The 21647-nt window shown below is 51.6% G+C and overlaps 1 protein-coding gene across 3 annotated transcripts in view; it reads right to left on the reverse strand.

Annotated features, from left to right (window-relative positions):
- Positions 1-21647, reverse strand: part of TBC1D2 (TBC1 domain family member 2) — a 42907-nt gene continuing 21260 nt past the window's right edge. For 2 of the 3 annotated variants that reach the window (XM_005683907.3, XM_005683910.3), the window contains 8 exons: positions 17274-17648; positions 12646-12756; positions 10801-10994; positions 8992-9468; positions 4528-4648; positions 2010-2195; positions 1162-1283; positions 1-543 (listed from right to left, as the gene is read on the reverse strand). In XM_005683907.3, coding sequence (XP_005683964.2) covers positions 336-543; positions 1162-1283; positions 2010-2195; positions 4528-4648; positions 8992-9468; positions 10801-10994; positions 12646-12756; positions 17274-17648 — 1794 coding nt within the window. In that variant the 3' untranslated portion in view covers positions 1-335. Of the gene's footprint in view, positions 544-1161; positions 1284-2009; positions 2196-4527; positions 4649-8991; positions 9469-10800; positions 10995-12645; positions 12757-14561; positions 14848-17273; positions 17649-21647 lie in introns of those variants that run through there. The other variant, XM_005683911.3, reaches the window with a different exon arrangement.

Consider the following 21647-nt stretch of genomic DNA (forward strand, 5'->3'; position numbering starts at 1 on the left):
TTTAGGTTCCAGAGCTTGTGAACTATTTCCAGTATTTACACTGTTATACACAGATAAAGCTTAGAGAATGTTCAAGGTTAACCCTATTAAAGACAGCACTCTTGCTTGTCTGGGTGCTAAAGTGCTCTGCAGAGGAAATGAGAAGGGGTGCATCCTGGGTGTGCTCATGAGGAGAAAACCCAACCAGTGGCTTCAGAAGCCAACATTTCAATGGGGAGACTGAGTCCCAGAGAGGAGAAGGGACTTGCCCAGGGTCACATATCGCTGCATGGCTGTCCTTTTCTGGGCCTGCCAGCCCAGGGCGAGAAAGGGCTTGGGGAGGGCAGGCAGCCATGTCAGGGCTCTGCCTCCCCCTCATCCTCGCTGGGGCAACCCTCGGGCACTGAGGGGCCCTGGGCTGCCCGGGTCTCCAGGTACTCGGCCTTGAGCTGCTCCAGTTCATTCAGCTCGGCCTCCAGCCGCTCCCGGTGGGCCGCCCGCAGCTGGCGCAGCTGTTTCATGGGAAAGGGGTTCATGTCATTGAAGGCGATGTGCATCAGCTTCCTGGGGAGAAAGCAGAGTCAGAGTCAGCAGGCATCCTGGGCACCCCTGTGTTCACTCCGCTCAGGCAGCCGAGGCCCTTTCCTGAGAGGAAACAGTGACTGAGAAGACAGTTTCCACCTGAAGTGATAAGTACTGAGGCAGGAGGAAACTTAGGGCTGAGGGACCTCTAACCTTGGAAGAGCAAGTTGGTCAGGGAAGGCTTCCTGGAGGAGGGGACTGTGAGCTGAGTTTTGAGGAAAAAGCACAGGTGGGCGAGACAAACACGGTGCTGGTGGGAGTGCAGGGAGGCATTCTAAGCAGAAGAACCTGCAGGGCCAGAAGCCCAGAGATGGAGGCTGTCCTGGGAACTCAGATAGCTCTGTTGGGCAGGATCCTAGGGCATGGGTGTTGGGGGCTGGAGAAGGTGGGCAAGAAATGAAACTGCGTGCTGTCCTTGAACGCCATGTTAAGGGGACAGATTCGGAGGCAGTGGGATGTCCCTAAGATCTCCAAGCTGTGATGGAGGGTCAGTGTTGCTAATGAACCTGCACTGGGAACAGCAGCCGCCTCTCTGCTCTGTGTCCTGGGCTCGCACATGTGGGGGGGGGGTGGAAGGGTGGGGGCAGAAGCGGGTCTCACCGGCTGTCACAGATGGTCTTGGTGAAGAAATGCAGGTACTGGTAGATTTCCAGGCTATCCTGTAGCCTCAGGAGTGCCTCCTCATTGTACTTGAAGATGGCCAAGGCATAGCGGAACACTACCTGAGGGGCAGAGTGGGGTTCAGGGTGGGGATAGGGAGCCAGGGCAGGGAAGCCCCAGAACCCACACCCCCAGGCAGTGTGGACAGCCCTGGGCAGGCTGCAGAGATGGGAGGCTTGGAAGAAACATGTGGGGCAAAGCCAAGGTGGGGGTGGCTGGAAACCGCATGGGGAGCTCAGCTGGCAGTCGGGATTGGGAGCCTGACTGTCCTGGGAGCCTGGGCAAGGTGTTGCCTCTGTTGGATCTAATGAGGGTAACCCTGTCTTTACCTGGGGTGCCAGCAGGAATTGCATGGAGAGATGGATCTGAGGGTGCTTGGTGAACTGTGAGGTCCACCACCATGGGGAAATGTGGCGGAGGCCAGGGGAGGGCCTGCCAAGGGTTTCCTCGCGAGGAAAAGGGCAGAGCTGGGAGGAGCCGTCCCATCTAGGGCTCTGTCTGAACAGGAGGAGGGGAAGGCAGCAGTGGTGTGCCTTCTGAGCAGGCTGGAGCCCCCTGTCCAGGGGAAGGGAATCCTCCCAGCTCTAGCATGGTCTTCAGAGGCAGAAGCGCCATTTCCTCTCAGGGGTGCAGAGCACTTGAGCTGATGAAGCCAGGCTCCCTAGAGAGGTCCCCCAGAGCCCTGCTGGCTGGGCTCCATCCTCCCATCAGCCAGGGGCAGAGTCAAGACTCAAGAGGAGGCAGGGACTTGCTCAGGACCCTCCCGCTCACCCTCTGCAGTGCCCTACCTTGATGCCCTCGTAGAGGAAGGCGTCCCAGACCTGGAGGAGGATGTTGCTGATGAGACTGTCTGCAAAGACCACAAGGAACCAGTTGAAGGTGATGAAGGACAGGTCCACGCAGCGCTGCCCCAGGTGGGCCATCAGCCTGGGCAGCTTCTCCAAGAGGAGGTCCTGTAGCACCCGCTGGTCCACCTGCAGCCAAGAGAGGACCTGTTGGCTGCCACCCTGCAGGAGGGGCTGCCTGCTTCCCGTCTACCCGTCACACCCAGCCCTGGGGCTGCTCCCAGTGGGTCCTGCCCTGTCTTGGGGCACAGAGTGTCCGGAGGAGCTGGTGCCCAGCCTGACAGGGAGACACGTCACTCCATAGGTGAACAGCCTTCCAGGTTGGAGCTCTGATGCAGAGGTCTCTGTAGATCAGAAGTTCTTAGCCCATGGAGTTTGGGCCCCTTTATCCTGAACGCCAAGCCAAGCAGGAGCTGAGGCTTGGATCGGTTGACACCACAACCACGACTTTGCACCTATTTTGGGTTTGATGCACCAGATGCTCAGGGCAAGGTCATGGGGCCCAGAGGTGCTGCTGCTGAGCATGGTCACTGTCATGCCTCAGTCCTTGTTTCCCTGGACCTGGCTGATCACTTCCAGCACTGGCTCCTTCCCTGCCCTAGAATATGGTTGTTCTGTGGTTGCTCCTATCTCAGTGATGAGCTCATTTTAGGGTCCTCTTGCTCTTTCTTTCTTGGAACTGCTGGTTTCTCAGCCTTCTCCCCATTTAAGTCATCTTCCAGACTTAGCTCTCGGCTGTGGTGAACACCCTCTTCCTTCCTTCCTCACCCTGAACTCCAGGTCCGCTGTGGAGCTCAAAGCCTAGGGTAACTCACTAAATCTAAGATGCCACTGAACCCGCTGAAGGATGCATGGATGGACTGATGATGTCTGAGATTTACTTCAAGGTCATCAAAGTAGGGGGAGTGGTGTGAGTATAGGTGGGAATAGTACTAGCCTCCCTGTGTTGATAATTATTGAAGCTAGATAATGAATACGTGGAGGTTCATTACACTTTCTGTTTTTGTACATTTGAAATTTTCTGTATTTGAGAAAATACATGACCAGAGATGGTGTGGCCATCCTGTGATAAGGACAGCCAGAAAGAGCCTTTACCTTTCTCATTATCTGTGAAAAATAATCCTTCATTTAAGCCACTCAATGGCACCTCACTCCAGTACTCTTGCCTGGAAAATCCCATGGATGGAGGAGCCTGGTAGGCTGCAGTCCACGGGGTTGCTAAGTTGGACACGACTGAGCGACTTCACTTTCACTTTTCACTTTCATGCATTGGAGAAGGAAATGGCAACCCACTCCAGTGTTCTTACCTGGAGAATCCCAGGGACGGGGGAGCCTGGTGGGCTGCTGTCTATGGGGTTGCACAGAGTTGGACACGACTGAAGTGACTTAGCAGTAGCAGGAGAGATTAGCTCAAGTTGGAGGAGTAGAAGGAAGTGAACTCACCCCTTCTTATGAAAACCACAAAATCACAACTAACTGCTGAACAGCCATCATCAAAAAATCCCAGGAGCCTACCAAAAAAGGCACTATTAAGTTGGGCCTCCCTGCCACACAGCAAAACACAATCCTCACCTGATTCACCACCTATTTCCTGATGACTCCTAAGTCTTCATCTCCATCCCTGATCTCTCTCCTCATCTCTCCACCCAGAAGGAGAAAACAGTGTCGGGTGCTTGAAGTAGGAAAGGGGAACAGGATGGGGGGTGGGGGCGGTGCAGGTAATGGCTTGGTAGGTTTCAATGGGGAGTGAGAAGGCTCCCTCTGAGTAGCATCTGTCTCTTCATCAAGCAGAGGCACTGATGCAGCAAGAACAGGACAAGGGGTGAGGAGGGAGAGGCTGGAGGGAGGAAGTGTGAGACGGTCTCGCATTTGCACCTCTCAACAATCCCGGGAAGCAGTGCCACTCCCATTCAGAAGCAGGCAGGCCTGAGGTTCGGAGAGGTGATGCCACCTGCCAAGGGCACAAGGCTGTTTTCCGAGGGGCCGGTTCTGACCCTAGCTCTGCCTGACCCCATGGCTGGCCTGTGCTCAGAGGGCAGTGCAGGGGCTGTGAAAGGACAGAGGCAGCTGGTTCTTAGTAGGCGATTATGGGAGCCTATGAAGCACCCCAGTCGTCCCGCCCTCTCAAGTCCCAGCTTCCTTGTTACCTGACCTCTCTTTTGAAACTCTCAGCTGGCAAACACCAAGTGGCACTAGATTTCCCCCTCCTCCCTTCCCTAGGATATCTGCTGCCTCTCATAACACAATGTCCTCACTGGAGTAACAACAACCTATGGTGTGGGCAGGGCCCTGACAATTCTCAAGGCCATCAGCTCACTGGAATATCACAGCAGTCCCAGAGCAGGGTTTATTGGCCCACTGTACAGAGGGAGAAATGCAGATTCAGAAATTCATTGGCTCTTAGGAACAATTCAGTGGTACCAACCTGCGTGGCCCCCAATCCTCTCCCTGACCGGCTCACCTGGGATGCCAAGAGCGTCTTGCTGTAGTAGTCAGCGGGCATGATGGTCTCCACAATGGCCACCAGACACCAGAAGGCACTCTCCTCCTCATCCAGGACCAGCAGAGCGATGGCCGCCAGTCTGGAGTGGGAGGAAAGGAGGCCTGGAGTGATCCGTGGCAGTCATAATCGAGCAGCCTGGGGCAGGTGCGGCTCCCTGGGGTGTGTCCTCCCCACCACACTCCCTAACCAGGCTGGTGTTCCTGGGAACTGGGGCGAGATGAACATGCTTTTGAAGAGGACTACCCAGGAGATTTATGGAGCAATGGGGATCATCTTAGAGTAGGGCCTCTGGAGTCCTGTTGCCTGGGTATGAATGCCGGTCCTGTAGCTTCCTTGCTGGGTGACTGTGAGCAAGGCCCTTACCCTCTCTGAGCCTCAGCCTCACAATAATCCCAGGACTGTTTCAAGGACGAACGGAGTAAATACACACTAACTGCTTAGCACAGTGCCTAATGGGCTTCCCAAGTGGCGCTAGTGGTAAAGAACCCACCTGCCAACGTGGCAGACATGAGACGCGGGTTCGATCCTTGGGTTGGGAAGATCCCCTGGAGGAGGGCATGGCAACCCACCCCAGTATTCTTGCCTGGAGAATTCCATGGATGGCGGAGCCTGGTGGGCTGTAGTCCATGGGGTCGCGAAGAGTCTGACGCGACTGAAGTGACTTAGCGTGCGTGCACAGTGCTTAACATGCAGTGAGATTTCTTTATAAAGTTTAGCTGCCCTCATCTTAATATTCACAGGCTTTGAGACCTTGGCAAGCATGTTCGTCTCTCTCTGCCCCACTCTCATTACCTGTCAACTGGGGTTAACAATATCCCCCTCCCAGGCCTGAGACACGAAGGCGACAGACACACAGCATCTTGGTCACTGTCTGGCACCCACCAGGCGCTCAGTACTCAGAGTTCCTTTCCTCCTTTGCTTCCCCTCTCCCCCAGAGTTATCACGACGCTCTAGAGATCATGGATAAAAAAGAAAACCCCACAGTGCTGAGCAGGGATGTCTGCCTGGAAGAAGCACGATTTTCTCTCCTTCCCTGGCAGATTTCATCCAGGGTGCATCCTTTTTTTTTGGCTTTTTGGTCATGCCAAACAGCATTCAGGATCTTAGTTCCTGACCAAGGATCGAGCCTGTGTCCCCTGCAGTGGAAGCACAGAGTCTTAACCACTGGATCGCCAGGGAAGTCCCCAGGGTGAATCTGAGAATACATCGCCCAGGAATGTTCGTGGCATTATTCATAATAGCCAAAAGGTAGAAACAATCCAAATGCCCATCAGCTTGTTAGTGGATACTCAAAGTATGGCACATCCGTGCAGTGGAACGTAGCTCAGTAAAAAAAGAACAAAACATATGCTACGGCAAGGAGGAACCTCAAGAACATGCTAAGGGGAAGAAGCTCGATGCAAATGACCACACATCATATGACTGGCATATGAAATGTCCACAACAAGAGCACTCACAGAAACAGAAGCAAGATTTGTCGTCCAGGGCTGCAAGTGGGAATGGAGAGTGACTATGAATTGGTACAAGATGTCTTTTAGGGGCGATGGAAATGCTCTAAAGTTGAATTGTGGTGGTAGCCACACAACTCCGTGAATTTACTCCAGATCATTGAGTTGTACACTTAAAACTGGTTGGGAAAAAATGGTTAGTGATGAGAGGCTGCTGGCATTCACTAGGGGCCTATCAACCTCTTGGGGCTACAGCCAGACTCTAGCTGAATACATTCAGGCCTGAGAAGGTCTGCAAAGGAGGGTGATGTGGGAAAGAAAAAAACTATTAATACTTTAAATAACTCTACTTATATATTAGAGAGAAATGAATTTTAAAATTTTGCTGTGAATTAGTATTAAATCATTACTATGATATCTGTCTTGCTCCAAACAGGCTGGATTTGTTGCATAAAAGCAGGTTCTGTCCTCTTGAGACACCACACATGCAGTTCTAATGGCTGCCACTGGACGGCAGCACTCAGGCAAGTGAAAGGGGCTGGGTTTGAAGGGCCTTTGAAAGAATACAGTGCACTCTCCACATTTCAACAGGCTCTATTACAAATGTGTGTCCGTGCGCGCGTGTGTGTGTGCATGTGTGTGTGTGCATGCGCACTCAGTCATGCCCAACTCTTTGGGATCCCCTGGACTGTACAAATAACCTTGTATTTAAAGCAATAGTATGAATATCTGCCTAAATGCCAACAAATACAGCATTCAAAGAAGTAAAGAAATACCTCAGCTGTTCCTCTATAGCCCTCAGCAGTCTCTGTGCAGTCTCTTTCCACTCCGGGAGAAGCGTCTTTCCTTCTACAAGCCTTCCACAAGGCTTACCTCTAGACATTGTCTTGCTGTGGGAATTTCCCCCTGCTCCTTCAGCATAGATTAGACTCCAAAACTCATATGTGGCTAACCCCATTCTTGCTCTCAAAAAAGTTATATCTGATCAGGAAAAAAAGTTTCTGAGTGCTCTCAGCACACTCTCCACTATAGCTCCCCTTGTGAGCTTGTGAGTGTGTGGGCACACGGTAGGAAGGACCAGGTCTGGGGGCTGGAGACCAGGGTTAGCAGATGGCTTAGCCCCTGTGCATAGTGAGGTCCAGGTCAGGTTCCTTAGCTTCTCAGACACTCTGTTGTGTCAGCTGGGCAATGTGGGCACCAATGCCCACCTCTCACGGCTTTCCTGAGGATTAGATGACATCAGGTATGTACCTGGCATCCAGGAGGCTCCCCTTAAGTCTTAGCTCCTACCTGACCTTTGTGTGAAATGTACAAATCATTCACACTACTCTCATAGCTTTCAGTTCCCTTCAGATCTCATCTTAAAGAGGATTAAAAAGTTTTGTCCCTTCTGAATTTTAACATGTTCAAACAGATAAGTGTGCACGTTTCTGCTCAGCTGCTGAATGAATAAATGTATAAATTCCTATGGACATTCCTTATAGCAGATGTTTAGAGTAGTGTGAAATCTGAACAAATTTCCAAAGAGGCATAGACTGAGAGGCATTGTTGTTCAGGTTTAACTCTGAATTCCCAGAAACTGTACATGTACAGGGATTCCCTGATGGCTCAGTGGTAAAGAATTCGCCTGCCAATGCAGGAAATGCAGGTTCGATTCCTGGGTCGAGAAGATCCCATGGAAAAGGAAGTGGCAACCCATTCCAGTATTCTTGCCTGGGAAATCCCGTGGACAGAGGAGCCTGGTGGGCTACAGTCCATTGGGTCGCAAAGAGTGGGACGTGACTTAGCAACTAAACAACAAATGCTCAGCTTCACCCAATTTGAGCTGGGAAAAAGGTATTAAAAACAGCTACGTTTAGGAACCATTCCAATTTGAGTAGGGACACTCTGAATATTTATTCTGTGTTAGGTAAACGCCATATACTTCCTATTCTGAAAAAAAGAGCTTATATATGAATGGCTTATGTAAATTTTGTCTGAGTATATATGTGTTTAAATTAAGTTGAACCAAAACTTGCTTTGGGAAATATTTGCGATTAGGCCACCTCTATGGGGCAGCCTTGAGAGTTCCCCATAGTACTGGAAAGGCACCTCTCTATCTCTTTGGAGCCTCCCAAGAAGTCAGAGAGGTCAAACAGATGGAGACAAGCAGTCGAAAGGACATGTTGAAGACAGAGTTGGGCCGAGTCCCAGCCCTACCAAGTCACCCCATCCCAGCCCCGCCCTACCATCCCTTGTCTCCTGCTGTTGAACCAGAAGTAAAAATTAATCCAGGCTGGGCCAGACTCCTTCCTTGGGGAATTTAGGCCTGCAACATGAGGGTGTCGACAAGTGGGTTGCTGAAAGCCTTGACTCAGGGGCTAAGGTCTCTATTCTGACAGTCTGGATGGGCTGGAAATATCCACAGAATGGCAGTGGGGCTGGTCTGCTGAGAGAGAAGGAAGTGGCCATGTATTATGAGAGGTCAGAGACCTCCAGGGAGGGCTGTACAGTCTCAGAGAACAGCGTCTCCTTGGATGCAGCACGAATGGCACCTCCTGGGGTCGTGCTGTGGCCCCACTAGAGGCAGCAGTGGCCTCGGCTTGCAATGGCCATCTGCCCCCAGCCCTACTTCCTTCCCGACTTTCAGGAGCTTCCTCTGTCACAGTTACAAATTCTATCTTCCTAGGGCTCCTCCGAGTGGATTTTGTTTAAAGCAATGACCCCTGACCCAGGCAGCTGTGCAGTACTACGTGAGCCGGCAGAGGGCTACACGACCCCAGTGGCCCCCTCGTGTGCTCTCTGTGGGAGCGGCACCACCCTGAGGACATGTCACAGGGGAGGGGACGGGACGAGGAGCCTCGGGCTCTGGCCCAACTCTGTCTTCAATGTGTTCTTTCGCCTGCTTGTGCCCATCTGGTCGACCTCCCTGGCTTCTTGGGTGGCTGCAAAGGGGCAGAGAGGTGCCCTGAAAGGTCGAGGCTGTGTAGCTTACCTGTTTAGGCCCTGGCAGTAGCCAATGGTGGGGTTCTGCCAGGAGAAGGCCAGCAGCACCCGGCGGAGCTTGTCAGGGAAGCTGGAGGTGGGACAGGTGAAGTGCTTGTTGTTGGGAAAGGTCCGGTTCAGGTCCAGCTCGATCTGGCGGGCAGCAGGGTGCTTGCAGGCCTGGCCCTGGCTCAGCAGTGCCTGGTAGCAGCCAGGGGCCTGCAGGTGCTGGACGCGGAGGCGGATCAGCCATCTCCAAACACGCGGCCGGTGCTCGTGGGGCACGCCCGCCCGCAGCAGCTGCTTCAGTTCTGCTGAGGGGGCCAGCTCGCCCAGGGTGGCCCAGCGCTCCCGCAGTGGCCGCTCCACAGCCTCGTGGGCCAGCAGGTGGTGGGAGTGCACTTCCAGTGCCTGGATCTTGGCCAGCAGCCTCAGGTCCTCCACCTCATAGTTGGGCACCGTCAGGAAGCCGTACTCGTCGTACTCACTGCCAGCAAAAGTCCGTGTCAGCAACACTTTGCAAGGCCCTTCCCCAGATAAGGGGCAGTGAGGAGAGGGTGGGGCCTGGGCAGGGAGCCTGCGGGGCTTTATTGTAAGTTGGCCATGTGACTCCGGGCAGGTCACTTCAGTGCTCTGGACCTCAGTTTACTCTGTACAGTGGGTACAGGGGCTCCTGCACTGCCTCATGAAGACCCAGTGAGATCCTCAGATGTAAACTGCTGGGGGCTAGACTAGACAGCAAGTGCTAAAAGAGATATGCTCATTCATTCTGTGCAAATATAAAGGACCCTCGGGACTTCCCTGGTGGTCCAGTGGTTAAGAACTTGCCTTGTAATGCAGGGCACGTGGGTTCAATCCCTGCTTGGGAAACTAAGATCCCACAGGCTGTGGAACAACTAAGCCTATGCGCTACGGCTAATGAAGCCTGTGTGCTCTGGGGCATGTGGGCTACAACTAGAGTCTGGAGACACAATGCAAGATCCTGCATAACGCAACAAAGATCCTGCATGCTGCAACCAAGAGCTGATGCAGCCAAACAAATAAGTATTAAAAAAAACAGAACCCTCTTATTACTCCATGAAGCCTTAGGTCCGAGGAGGCCTGTACTACCATTGGACAGCCACACTTCCACAGCCAGGAAGCCCAAGGCCAGATGGGGAGCAGGCAGCGCCAAGAAGAAGCAGGACCGAGCAGTGGAGACCCATTCCACGCAGCCTTTCACCAGTCAGCATTCATTTGCCCCGATTATGTGCTCTGCCTGTGCTATCTCATTTAATCCTCATGATCCTGCGAAGCTGGTGATCTTAGCCTACGCCTTAGGGAGGCTGAGTAGGAGGCTCAGAAAGGTCAAGTGACTTGTCCAAGGTTACAGTGAGAAAGCCAAGTCCGCCTCCAAAGCTTGGGTGCCAGCCACTGGACCACCCAGCCTCTAGGGACCTTTGACCCCAGCCACAACCCATTCTGTTTAACTGCCCGGGTCCACTGTCCTCAGCAAAGGCTTGGCTCAGAGGAGGTAGGTGGCTTGTGTCCCCTCCTCCCCTCTCTGACAAACACCTCTGGAGACAGTCTGGGGTAGCGGGAAAAAAACAGAATTCGGGAAGCAGGTCCATGTTAGCTACACTAAGGTGCTGTGTGGTCTTGAGAAGGGGCCTGCCACGCCTCTCAGCTGTAAAATGGGTTTCATCCCAACCACATGCTCATCCGTCTGAAGGTACAAGGAGGTAGGGGATGGGCAGCGCTCACACCTGGTCAGCAGCACTGGCAGCAGGGTGGCTGGTGGCACCCGGGGCCTGCAGACCCAGCCCTGCTCTGGGCTCACCTGACGGTGCTGGGGCTGAGCACGATGCTGTCGGCCGAGGCCTCGCTGGCTTCCCACTGCAGTGCCTCCTGGATGAGCTGCCTCAGGAGCTCTGAGCACTCGCCGGCCTCCACCCCCAAGGCCTCCTGCAGCCTCCGCAGCCCTGCCAGGTACTTGCTCTCCACCTGACAGTTCTGGGCTTGGAGGTAGGCACACTGTGGGAGAGAGAGGTGGGGGATGGTCAGGCCACCTGGTTGGGCTTGGGCCAGAGGGCTGAACAGCTTTAGGCAGTCCAGCCCTTCTTCCAGCTCTCATCTCCCATCCCCCGGACCCCAGCCATTCATATGAAGAAAAGGAGAGGAGCCCCGAACCCAAGAGTTTACAGTAAGGCAGAAAGGGCTCCAGGCAAGAGAACCAGGCCCAGGGCTGGAGCTAGATTCAGAAACAAGAGGGGAGAGGTGGGCAGGGGCAGCACAGGCTCTTGCATGGCCTGCAGTCCCATGCTAGTTCAGCAACTACAGGCTGGGTGACCTACAGCAAAATTACTTAACCTCTCTGTGCTTTAATGTCTTCATCTGAACACTGGGGATAATAGAGTCTGCCTCAGAATTCTTGTGTGACTCAGATGAGCCAAGGTATCTAAAGCCCTTGCAGGGCACTTGGCCCAGAGCAAGCTCCCTATAGGGGGTATACCCGAGCAGTGCCCAGGGGATGGACGTGGAGCTCTGGACACTGCCCTTGTGCCTTCTAATGTCACCTGGGGGGCTTTTTCTGCTCCTCCAGCACACCACCTCTCTCCCACCTCGTGGGGCACACACTGCACATTCCCCATCTGCCTGCCCCCATATCTTCCTGTTTCTTTGTATGCCTCATGATACTTTGTTGAAAATGGAACATCTGAACCTAATAAGGTGGGGTGGAATTAATTAAAGAAAGCTCAGCGAAGAAGAGAGTCCGGTCAGGCCTGTATGGGGACCTCTCAGGTCCTGTCACCCGCAGTACTAATTGCTCCAAGCAGGAAGAAGTGTACACCTACATCTCTGATGGGACGGTGCCTCCACTTCAGGCTCCAGCAGGAAAAGCAAAGACCTCAGTAGTCCAACCAATGAGAAGCCTCCATACCTCTAGTGGACTTTCTGGTTATCACAGTCCCTCCTAACCCTTCCCTTTTCCCTATAAAAAGCAAGTTTCCCTTCCCTGTTCCTTGAATTTGCCTGTGGTTCACCACGGTTCATGGATCCCAAGTTGCAATTCCTCTGGTTAGTCCCGAATAAATTTGCTTTTGCCTGTAAAATAACTAGCCACTATGTTATTAAAACTGACAGTGGTAACTCTGGGAATCAGATTCTCCCGCTTACTCTAGGGTTTGCTGTTTTTGTTTTGATTGTTTATACCTCAAGGATAAACAATAAGGTATAAACTTGAGTTCTTAGGTCTTTTCTGTGCCTTTCCCTGGGCACGTGTGGTCACTTTCTAATTTCCCCCACATGTGCAGTTGTTTTGGAATAGATAGTTAATACCTGGCTCCCAAAAAGGGGGAAAAGAAGTATGAAGTTGGCAGGGGGTGGGGGGGAAGGGTGCTGGCCCTTTAAATCCCTGGGCAGTTACTTTAGACGGGGGCCAGGGCTTGCTACAAAGTGGGGAGGTAGGACAACAGTGGCTGCCTGCCTCTTCCTCTTACCCCTGTGATCAGAAGCAGCAGTCAGCAGAGCACAGATCTCTGACATGTGGATGAAGTTCACGAAGGGCACAGTCCGGAGGGTGAGCAGTTGGGTCAAGAGGAGAGAGTGAGACAGTGGTGAGGGGGTGAGTGGACTGGAAGGGTGGCTGGAGACTGAGATGGCCAGACCTGGGCTCCGCCCTCACCTTCATCAGGAGGGCCTTCTCCTTCTCAGCCACCTTCCTCCAGATCTTTGTGACCTGGTGGATCTCAGAGTTGAGAAAGCGGTTCTGGGTCCGGTATGCTTCCATGTCATCCTGAAGAAGAGAGCAAAGCATTTAATGGGCTGCACCAGAACCATCTCCCTGGTCCTCACTCTCAGATGTGCTGCCAACACTTCCTTCAGAAATTTCCAATAATTCCCAATATTGGCAAATAGAAAAGGAACTCTGAAAGAAAAAAACAATATTGATAGTCCCCTTCTCTAATCTTGATACCAGTGTGATATGGTAGAGAGAGCATTAAGCCTAGAGTTCAAATCCCGGCTCTGATTTCCTGGACGGGAGGCCCACTGAGTCACTCTGACTCTGTTTCCTCTTCTGCAAAAGGGGCAAGTTTCACCAAACTCACCTGGCAGCTGAGACTAAGTGAGCTAATGTGTACACTGCTACAAGGAGCAAAACAGAACCATTCCAGTAGTGTTTGTTTTTTAAATGAACATATTTTGTCACATACTGGTGATCATTTTGAGCAATTCTGGGTGAGAATTTTCTACTTAGTGTCACTTTGTAAATATTTTTCTGTTGTTTCTACAGAAGCTTCCTAAAGATGATTTTTGACGTCCGATGACTATTCTAGGAAGTGAATTTACCATAACTTAGATATAATCCTTCTCCTGTTGCTGTTTTTTCATTTGAGCCTTAGATGTTTTTGGTTTGCCTCTCTTATGAATAAATCTGTGAGGCCTATCTCTAAGCCTAGAGTTTTCCTTTTTGCAAGCTGTCCAGTGGAGGGAGCATGAATCCTCCCGCCTGGGGCAAGGAGAAGCTGACCACCCACTGAGGAGGGTTAAGCAGGAGCCTGAAAGAGTGACCACAGCCACCACCGCCACGGCTCCATCTTTATTCTGCTTGGAAGGACTCTGCAGAAGCAGTGGACAACACATGCTCACGTTGATTCCAGGGCATTTACTAGCTGAAACTCAATCCCTTTCTCTTGCATTCAAAAAATTGTACTGGGCTGGCTGTAGGTGAGTGTGAGAGACTGCTGCAGGTGTGACTAGATAGGACTGATAGGGGCAGAGTGAAGGGACATAGTAGGTGATTAAATAATTTGTAACTCAGGGAACTCACACTGGGGCTCTGTAACAACCTAGGGGGGTGGGAAAGGGTGGGAGGTGTGAGGGAGCTTTAACAGGGAGGGGACATATGTTCACCTATGGCTGATTTCGTACTGATGTATGGCAGAAATCAAACCAATACTGTAAAACAATCATCCTTCAATTAAAAATAAACAAATAAAAAAATAGCAAATCCCACTAGGGGATTATAAATAGAAAAATCATAGCAGACCCTTGTAAGTTAATGATTACTTGAAAAAGAAGGTTTGCTTAACCACAAAACCAAGCAGGCTTGCTTAGCAACCAATCCATGCAATAGAAGCACTAGACATGCCCCAGGTAATAAAACAACGGTGGCCTGAGACCACATCCTGCCCAGTGAGCTGAGTAAGCGAGGACACGTCTCTGCTCACATAAAAAACAATAATTTGCGGACCTAGCTTGACCATGGAAGGATAAGAAAACTCTCCTGCTCAACCTGGAGAAGCTGATGATGGAAGCAGGATGTCTACTAAAGAAAGACAAAGAAGGTCTTCTCCCTGTCCCTACTTTTCTTTTGATTATAAAACTGTAGCTCAGTAAGCTCTCGAGCCCAGCACTCTCTCACCTAGCCTCTTGTAAGCCTCACAAGTGTCCTATTTCAATAGATCACTCCTTATCTATCACTCTGCGTCTCGTTGAATTCTTTCTGTGCTGAGGCATAAAAGACTACGGTACTGGAGCTCCTCGGAACCCCCTGAAATGCCACCCATCTCCTTCAGGCCCTGATTAACAACAGCACACCTTGCCTGTGGCACTTCAACAACGGGGATGGGTCACTTGCGCACGGCTGACAGGCCATCCTGACCCTCTCCATTAGATCCCTCCCAGCCCAGAAGCTCCAGTTCACGTCCAGGGGCTCTCCAAGGCTTGGGACGTGTTGCACAGGGTGCCCTGCTTGCAGCCCAGACAAGGAGGGCAGGGACGAGTGCCCCGTGAGCAGCTGTGGGCCTGGTGGCGTCCGGGGGTGGCGTCCGGGCAGTGCCTTCCCATTCACTCACTGCCCTACCCTGAGTGTTCTTCTTGGCTCAGAACTGTAGGAAGGAAAAAGAGAGACCTCAGAGAAGAGAAAAGCCACGTGACTGTCACCAGGGAAGCAAATGAGGAAAACACAACTGGAGAGAGGGGACAGGGAAGAAGCGTCTGCCCACCTGCTCTCACAGGGACCAGGGAGCCGGGGACCGGCCCTGGTGCTAGTGGGGCAGGAGCAGATGGGACAAGGGGAAAGCCAGGGTCTGGCGGTGGCCCTGCCACTTCTGCTGTGTGACCCTGGATCAGTGCTTCCTCCTCTCCAGGACGTGCCTGGCCCTGCCAGCCAAGCTCTGTATTCAAGTGGTCAGTGATTCTGTTCTCACACTGACAGTTTGGACAGGGGGGGATTTCCTCAAAGCTGAGCATCCTCAACCACAAGGGCAAGCAGGAGATGTGAACACGTTCTGTCCCCAAACCTGCAGACAGCGGAGTTTTGATGGATCTTCTATTTTCTCCTGGATCAGAGACCCAGAGGCTAAAATTAAGGGAGTCTAGTACGTACAACTCTTTCTAGCACAGAACACCTCCACGGTGTCAGCTGAAGGACTGATGGCTTTCTAACAACCTTGGGGGAGCAGCCGTCAATGTCAGCATGGGTGAAGTGAATTGTACCCAGAGTCTCTTCATCTCTGAGCTCACTGACAAATTCCTGGACAGGCACATTCAGGGGCACATTCAGTCTCCTAGGTGAGTCCATGCTTGCACAAGTCCATTTCTCTCACCCCCATGCTGCTTCTCTGGGTTTTCAACAGTGGGTTCCAGCAGAATGGGCACAGAAAGGAGAAAGACACTTAGCAGGCAGAGCAGAGTAGGAAAGCAATCTGATGGAAGCGATTTTCACCACTTTGTGAGGGATTCAGGGCTTCCCTTATGGCTCAGCTGGTAAAGAATCCACCTGCAATTCGGGAGACCTGGGTTTGATGCCTGGGTTGGGAATACCCCTGGAAAAGGGAAAGGCTACCCACTCCAATATTCTGGCCTAGAGAATTCCATGGACTGTATAGTCCATGGGGTCAAAAAGAGTTGGACACAACTGAGCAACTTTCACTTCAGAGCTTTCTAACAACCTAGCTACATCTGCATTTGAAAGATTTTGTTTTCCTTTTGAACTCAAAAGCATTTCTGATTTTAGACCAAATAAGGGAAAAGGTTCAGAGAGTAGTTATGTGCTTTTTCCTTCTGAAAAAGAAAGGGAAAGAAATTTGGGTTTTGTGTCATTTTTTATCCTTCTAACAACTGTAGGACTGGCTAGGCCGTGTCATATAAAGGCGAGATAACTTGCCCAAGGTCACATAGCTAGCAAGAAGCAGTCTGCCTGACTTCAGAGCTTGGGGAGTGGCTACTGCACCACACTGCCCACTGGTTTCTCAAAAGCTCCTGAATTTCTTTAGTTCTTTTTTCTTTTCCCCTTCTTACCCCTGCCACCCACCCCCTCACCCCGATCCCCACCAATAGCAGTTCTTTGATATAGCGGTTTGGGATTCCCATGGTAATCTGAAGTATATTTATGTGGCTGTGAGTGCCAGGGTTGGGGCAGGACTGACTGGGGCTATATGGCTGCCTATAGGGACGGTGGGGGCTGAAAGCACCTGTCCCCAGCTCCTGTCACCACCCTCCAGGGAGGAGGTTGCAGACTGTGGCAGGCATCACACCTATAATAAAGTCCTCACTTCCTGAGTGGTAACTGGTCCCTGGGAGATGGGTGAGAGCCACGGCCTGCACGAGGGTGAGAAAGGGATGACAGTGGCGGCTAGAAGCACTGGGAAGGCAGCAAAGCAGACAGAATGGTCAGAGAAGGGAGCTGGAACCCGGGTCCAGTCCCCTCACTTCCTCCACACATAGCCCTGGGCAAGTAACTTCACCTTTCACAGCCCTGGCATCCTCATCTGTATGTGGGGAGCACGTAAGTGGCTGCCTTCCAGGGCTGGTGCGAGGATTAAATGAAGTGATATACAAAGAGCGCTTAGGATGGTGGACGCCTCACCATAAACAATCTGTATGTAGGGGTGCCGATTATTATCATCATCATGACCAAGTCACAGCAGCACAGGCCACCACTTGTGTGCAGGACTGCTGAAGAGGGCCACTGGACACCCCGGTGGCTTCCAAGGACACCAATGTGGCACTGAAGGAAGCTGACCAGGCCGGCCCCAGAGTGCTTAGGAGTTCTGACTCCATCTTGGGCTTTTCCATCTCTGCTCTGATAATTTAGAGATACATTCACTTTTCAGTTTAGGGTATCATGAAAACGTCAAGCTGCATTGGGTCCACTCGTTAAGAAAGTGAGGGAGGGTACAGCAACACTTCCACCAACATCTGTTTCAAATACAAATTCTCCAGTATTAAGGATCATCCCAGTTCTACCTAGAAAACCCCTGGGGTCAAGATCGGTGTCCTCCCCAAGGGCCCAGGGCCCCTACCTACCTTTAGGTGCTCCATCTTCTCCTGTTGGCTCAGGAAGTCCCTGTCGGCCTCCTCTGGGGCCTTCATGAAGTCCTGGGTGACCTTCTCGGAGAGCTTGCAGATGACCTCCTGCTTGGCCTGATTCTTGTCCAGGAGCAGCTGCACGTGCTGCTGCAGTTCCCGTATCTCCTGCTCCCGCAGGCTTGCTGTCTGCGCCAGGCTCTCCCGCTCCCGCTCCAGGGCCTCCACCCGCCGGCCCAACTCCGCAATCTGCCGCACTTTGTGACGCACCAGCTCCAGCCGGTCCTTGTCCTGGGCCGCTGCCAGGTATGCACTGGACACCCTCTTCTCCTGCTGGGCTGCCTCCAGTGCCTTGTGCAGGATCTTCACCAGCTCCTGTGTGGGAGAGGAGAAGCACCCAGTGAACTTGGGGAAGGCCTGTGAGGTGCCAGAGGCGAGGCGTACGCCATCATCAGTTCTCCTAAAAGCCCTGGGAGGTGATGGACATCATCTCCTGCATGCATGCCAAGTCACTTCAGTCGTGCCCGACTCTGTGCGACCCTGTGGACTGCAGCCCACCAGGCTCCTCAGTCCATGGGATTTTCCAGGAAAGAGTACTGGAGTGGACTGCCGTGCCCTCCTCCAGGGGATCATCCCGACACAGGGATCGAACCCGTGTCTTTTATATTTCCTGCACTGGCAGGCAGGTTCTTTACCACTAGAACAACCTGAGAAGACCATCATCTCCTGGGATATTTCATTCTAGCACCCACATCCTCTCTTTCTGTTTAAAAGAGCTTTAGGGACTTCCCTGCTGGTGCAGTGGCTAAGACTCTGAGCTCCCAATGGAGGTGTGATCCCTGGTCAGGAACTAGATCCTGCGAGGTGCAGCTAAAGATCCAGCAAGTCACAACAAAGATCCAAGATCCTGCAAGCTGCAACTAAGATCTGGTGCAGCCAAGTGAAAAAAATTAATGTACGCACGCGTGCGAGTGTGTGTGTGCTCAGTCGTGTCCGACCCTTTGCAACCCCAGAGAGGAATACTGGAGTGGGTTGCCATCCCCTTCTCCAGGAGATCTTCCCAACCCAGGGATCAAACCTGAGTCTCCCACACTGAAGGCATATTCTTTACCATCTGAGCCACCAGGGAAGCCATCAAAAAAAATAATAAATATTAAAAAAAAGAGAGTTTTAGACACGTGGATTCCCAGCAAAGGATTACATCGCCCAGCCAAGCTCACAGCTAGGTGTAGCCAAGTGATTATTCTGCCTAAATGGGATATGAGAAATGCAGTGGGCAGCTTTTGGGTCATACCTTCCAAACCACTGCACACACACTGCCCTGGCCCAGTTCCCTTTCCTTCTGCCTGGGAAATGACAAGAATTGAAGTAGCCACGCTGGGCTCACAAGCAGAACTTGCGTGTTGAAGATGACACAGTTGTCCTGCCAGCTCAGAACTGCGCACTTCATTCTGGATTCTTCGATGTCAGAGAGAAATGAAGTTCCAATATGTTTTAAGCCACAATACTTTAAGGCTTCTGCCCGTACTCTAATACATGTCTGTTTCAGAAATGAACAAATGGAGGCCCAGCAGAGTAGAATTTAATGCCAAGTCATTCAGCCACTGAGCCGCCTGTGTTTGGTCAGTATTGATGCTGGAGTGGCAGCGGTGTGGCACTTAGGCATGGCTCTTCCCTCTCTCTCCTGAGGCAGACGTTCATAATCAATCTCAGTATTCCTTCCTGCTAACCCTAGCTGAGGCCTCGGAACATGGCATCCACGCAGTCACTAACAATCGAGTTGAGGCGGCATTAGAGAGAAAACATGCTGGCAATCCTCACACCAAGCCACAACACCTGGGGCTTCATTCAGTCCATCTGTGTCCATGCCTCTGCCTACCAAACGATGCCTGTGAGGCTGGTGCAAGGCAGCAGCAGGGAGTTCAGAAGCAACAGACCTTGATTTAGTTCTTGGCAGGGCTACCTGATTCATTCACGTGAACTGAGCATTCAAGGTTTGGTTCCCTGTGCCTTTGAGCTTCCAACCTTCCCAGCACTGGGGACCTGTTCTGCCCCAAAGCAGAGATATGAATTCATCTGGGGCCAGGACCAGGATATCAGAAATCAGGCAGCTCAGCAGCCAGTCTCATGTGAACCTCAGACCTGCAGGTGGGGTCTTTAGGTCACACTGCCATGCTCCATGCCAGTCTCATCTGGAAAAATGTGGTTCCCTGGAGACACATTAACTGTATGTATGCCAAAGCATTAAAATAAATCATTGGCTGGATAGGGTGGTTTGCTAAGAACAATTCCATTTTGGAGGAGAACTGCCCCAAATCATAACTTCATTTGAGAAGCTAATGATAAGATCAAGTTAGCATACAACTTCTGAAACCTTGGTACTAGTGACTGTCCCTTCTCTGGTTCTCTCTCTTCTATCCATCCATCTAACCTGTATCAAGTGCTCACTCAGTGCCAGGTCCCATGCCAGGCCCTGGGACCCAGAGAGGGACTAGTCACTGTTCCCACCCTCAAGGGCCACAAAGGCTGGTGGGAGCAAAGGTGAACCACTGCTGTGAAGCGATTTACTGTGAGAGACGGAAGCAGGGGTGTCTGTTGAGGCACAGAGCAGTGGGCAATGACTTTCGTCTGGAGTGGAGGCAGGGGTGCCAGGGGGCGGGGCGACCAGTATACTTCATAGAAAGGTGGAGCAGCTTAAACTCATCCTGAAGAATGAGGAGGGCCAGAGATGGTCAAGCAGCAGGTGGGAGACATGGGGCAGATGGAGGGAGCTGAGGATTGGGAGGACTTTGCAGATGGGGCTGAGCCAACTGCTTAAGCAAAGGCTCAGTGGAGTGAAAGAATAGGTATGGAGCTGCAGGTTCTGGGTGTGCCGGGAAGGTGGGTGGGGAGGGCGGCTGCAAACCAAACTGGAATGTTAGGAATTTTTAGAACTCAGCTTCCCAGGGCTGTGCAAAGAGAGATTAGCATTCCTGTGGCTGCCGGTAACTGAGGATCCCAGACCATTTTCTGCTTCAGCTGAGATTTGGAGGCTACCCTGGGTAAACTGCCTGGTGAATTAACCCCACGCAGGCCACTGTTTGGACTTGTCCTAGCCTCAGAATTGGGTGGGTATCTGTCCCCCAGGTTTGGCAGAGTCAATTCTGAGGCCATTTCATTGCATCAGCTGTGTCCCCCTTCCCACATCTGGCTCTCAAAATCCAAGACCAAAACACCAGGCCAGGAGTCTGTCCTCTCATCCCAGGATCTGGGCACCAGAATGAGACAGGAAGAAAGGGACCAGGAGATAGTGGAGCCAGAGCAGAAAGTGAGAGGAGGAGCAGGAATGGATCATGGATTTGGGAAACCTGGAGGCTGGCTGGCCCCGGGAGACCACCTGGTCCAGTCACCCCACTGTCACATGGGGAGACTGAAGCTCAAGAAAGCAGAGAACTAAAGGGACCTGGTGGATCCCCATGAGTGGGGAAACTGCAGCAAGAGCAGAGGGCTCCCAACTCCAATCCTAAGACCTTTGACTTCTCCATGATGTGTAGTTAATGGGTTTTGCATAGAAATGCTTCTTTTGATTTCTTTAAAAATAGAAATAACCCATATTCATAGCAGCATTATTCACAAAACCCAATAGGTGGAAACAACCCAAGTGTCTATTGATGGTGCATGGATAAATGAAATGTGGCATACAATGGAATATTGTTCGCTCTTAAAAAGGAAGGAAATCCTATTACATGTTACAACATGGATGACCTTTGAGGACTTTATGCCAGGTGAAATAAGGCAGTCACCAAAACACATATATACATCAAACAGAAATACTAAAAACAAAAAGAAAAGCTAGAACATCCCATTTGAAGCTGCTTTTGTCCTTACAACACGTGAAAGCAGCTCTCCAAGTCAGTCATTATCGAACAACACTCATTTGCAACAGTTCAAGAGTATTCTTTGTTTGGAGCACACAGTACCCTTCATCCCATCCCCGAGGATGGACACCTGGCTTGTTTCCAGTTCCCACAATCCCCAGCAAGGCCTTAGGACCGAAGCTTAGAAGAGCTGGCTGAGTGATACTTTTAGTATTTCTTAATCGAATCATTGTTTGGCCCACCTTAGATTTTAACAATGGGTAATCAGTTGTCATTTTAGTAAGTATTTTAAAAGTCAATAAATCATTTATCTTACGAACGAGTTGATACCTTCATCACTCACTAAAATCAAGGTAGGTGGGTCCAACAGTGTGTGTGGGAAGAGCATTGGACTGGGCATCCTCTTACCCCTAAGGGGCTCAGGGCCAGCTGTGAGCAGGTAAAGGAGCATTGGGTTCAGAGTTACAGAGGCCTTGGTTCCCATTCCAGATCCATGAAGGTGGATCTAATGTGGGTG

The sequence above is a fragment of the Capra hircus genome, chromosome 8, assembly GCF_001704415.2.
Source record: "Capra hircus breed San Clemente chromosome 8, ASM170441v1, whole genome shotgun sequence".
NCBI lineage: Eukaryota > Metazoa > Chordata > Mammalia > Artiodactyla > Bovidae > Capra > Capra hircus.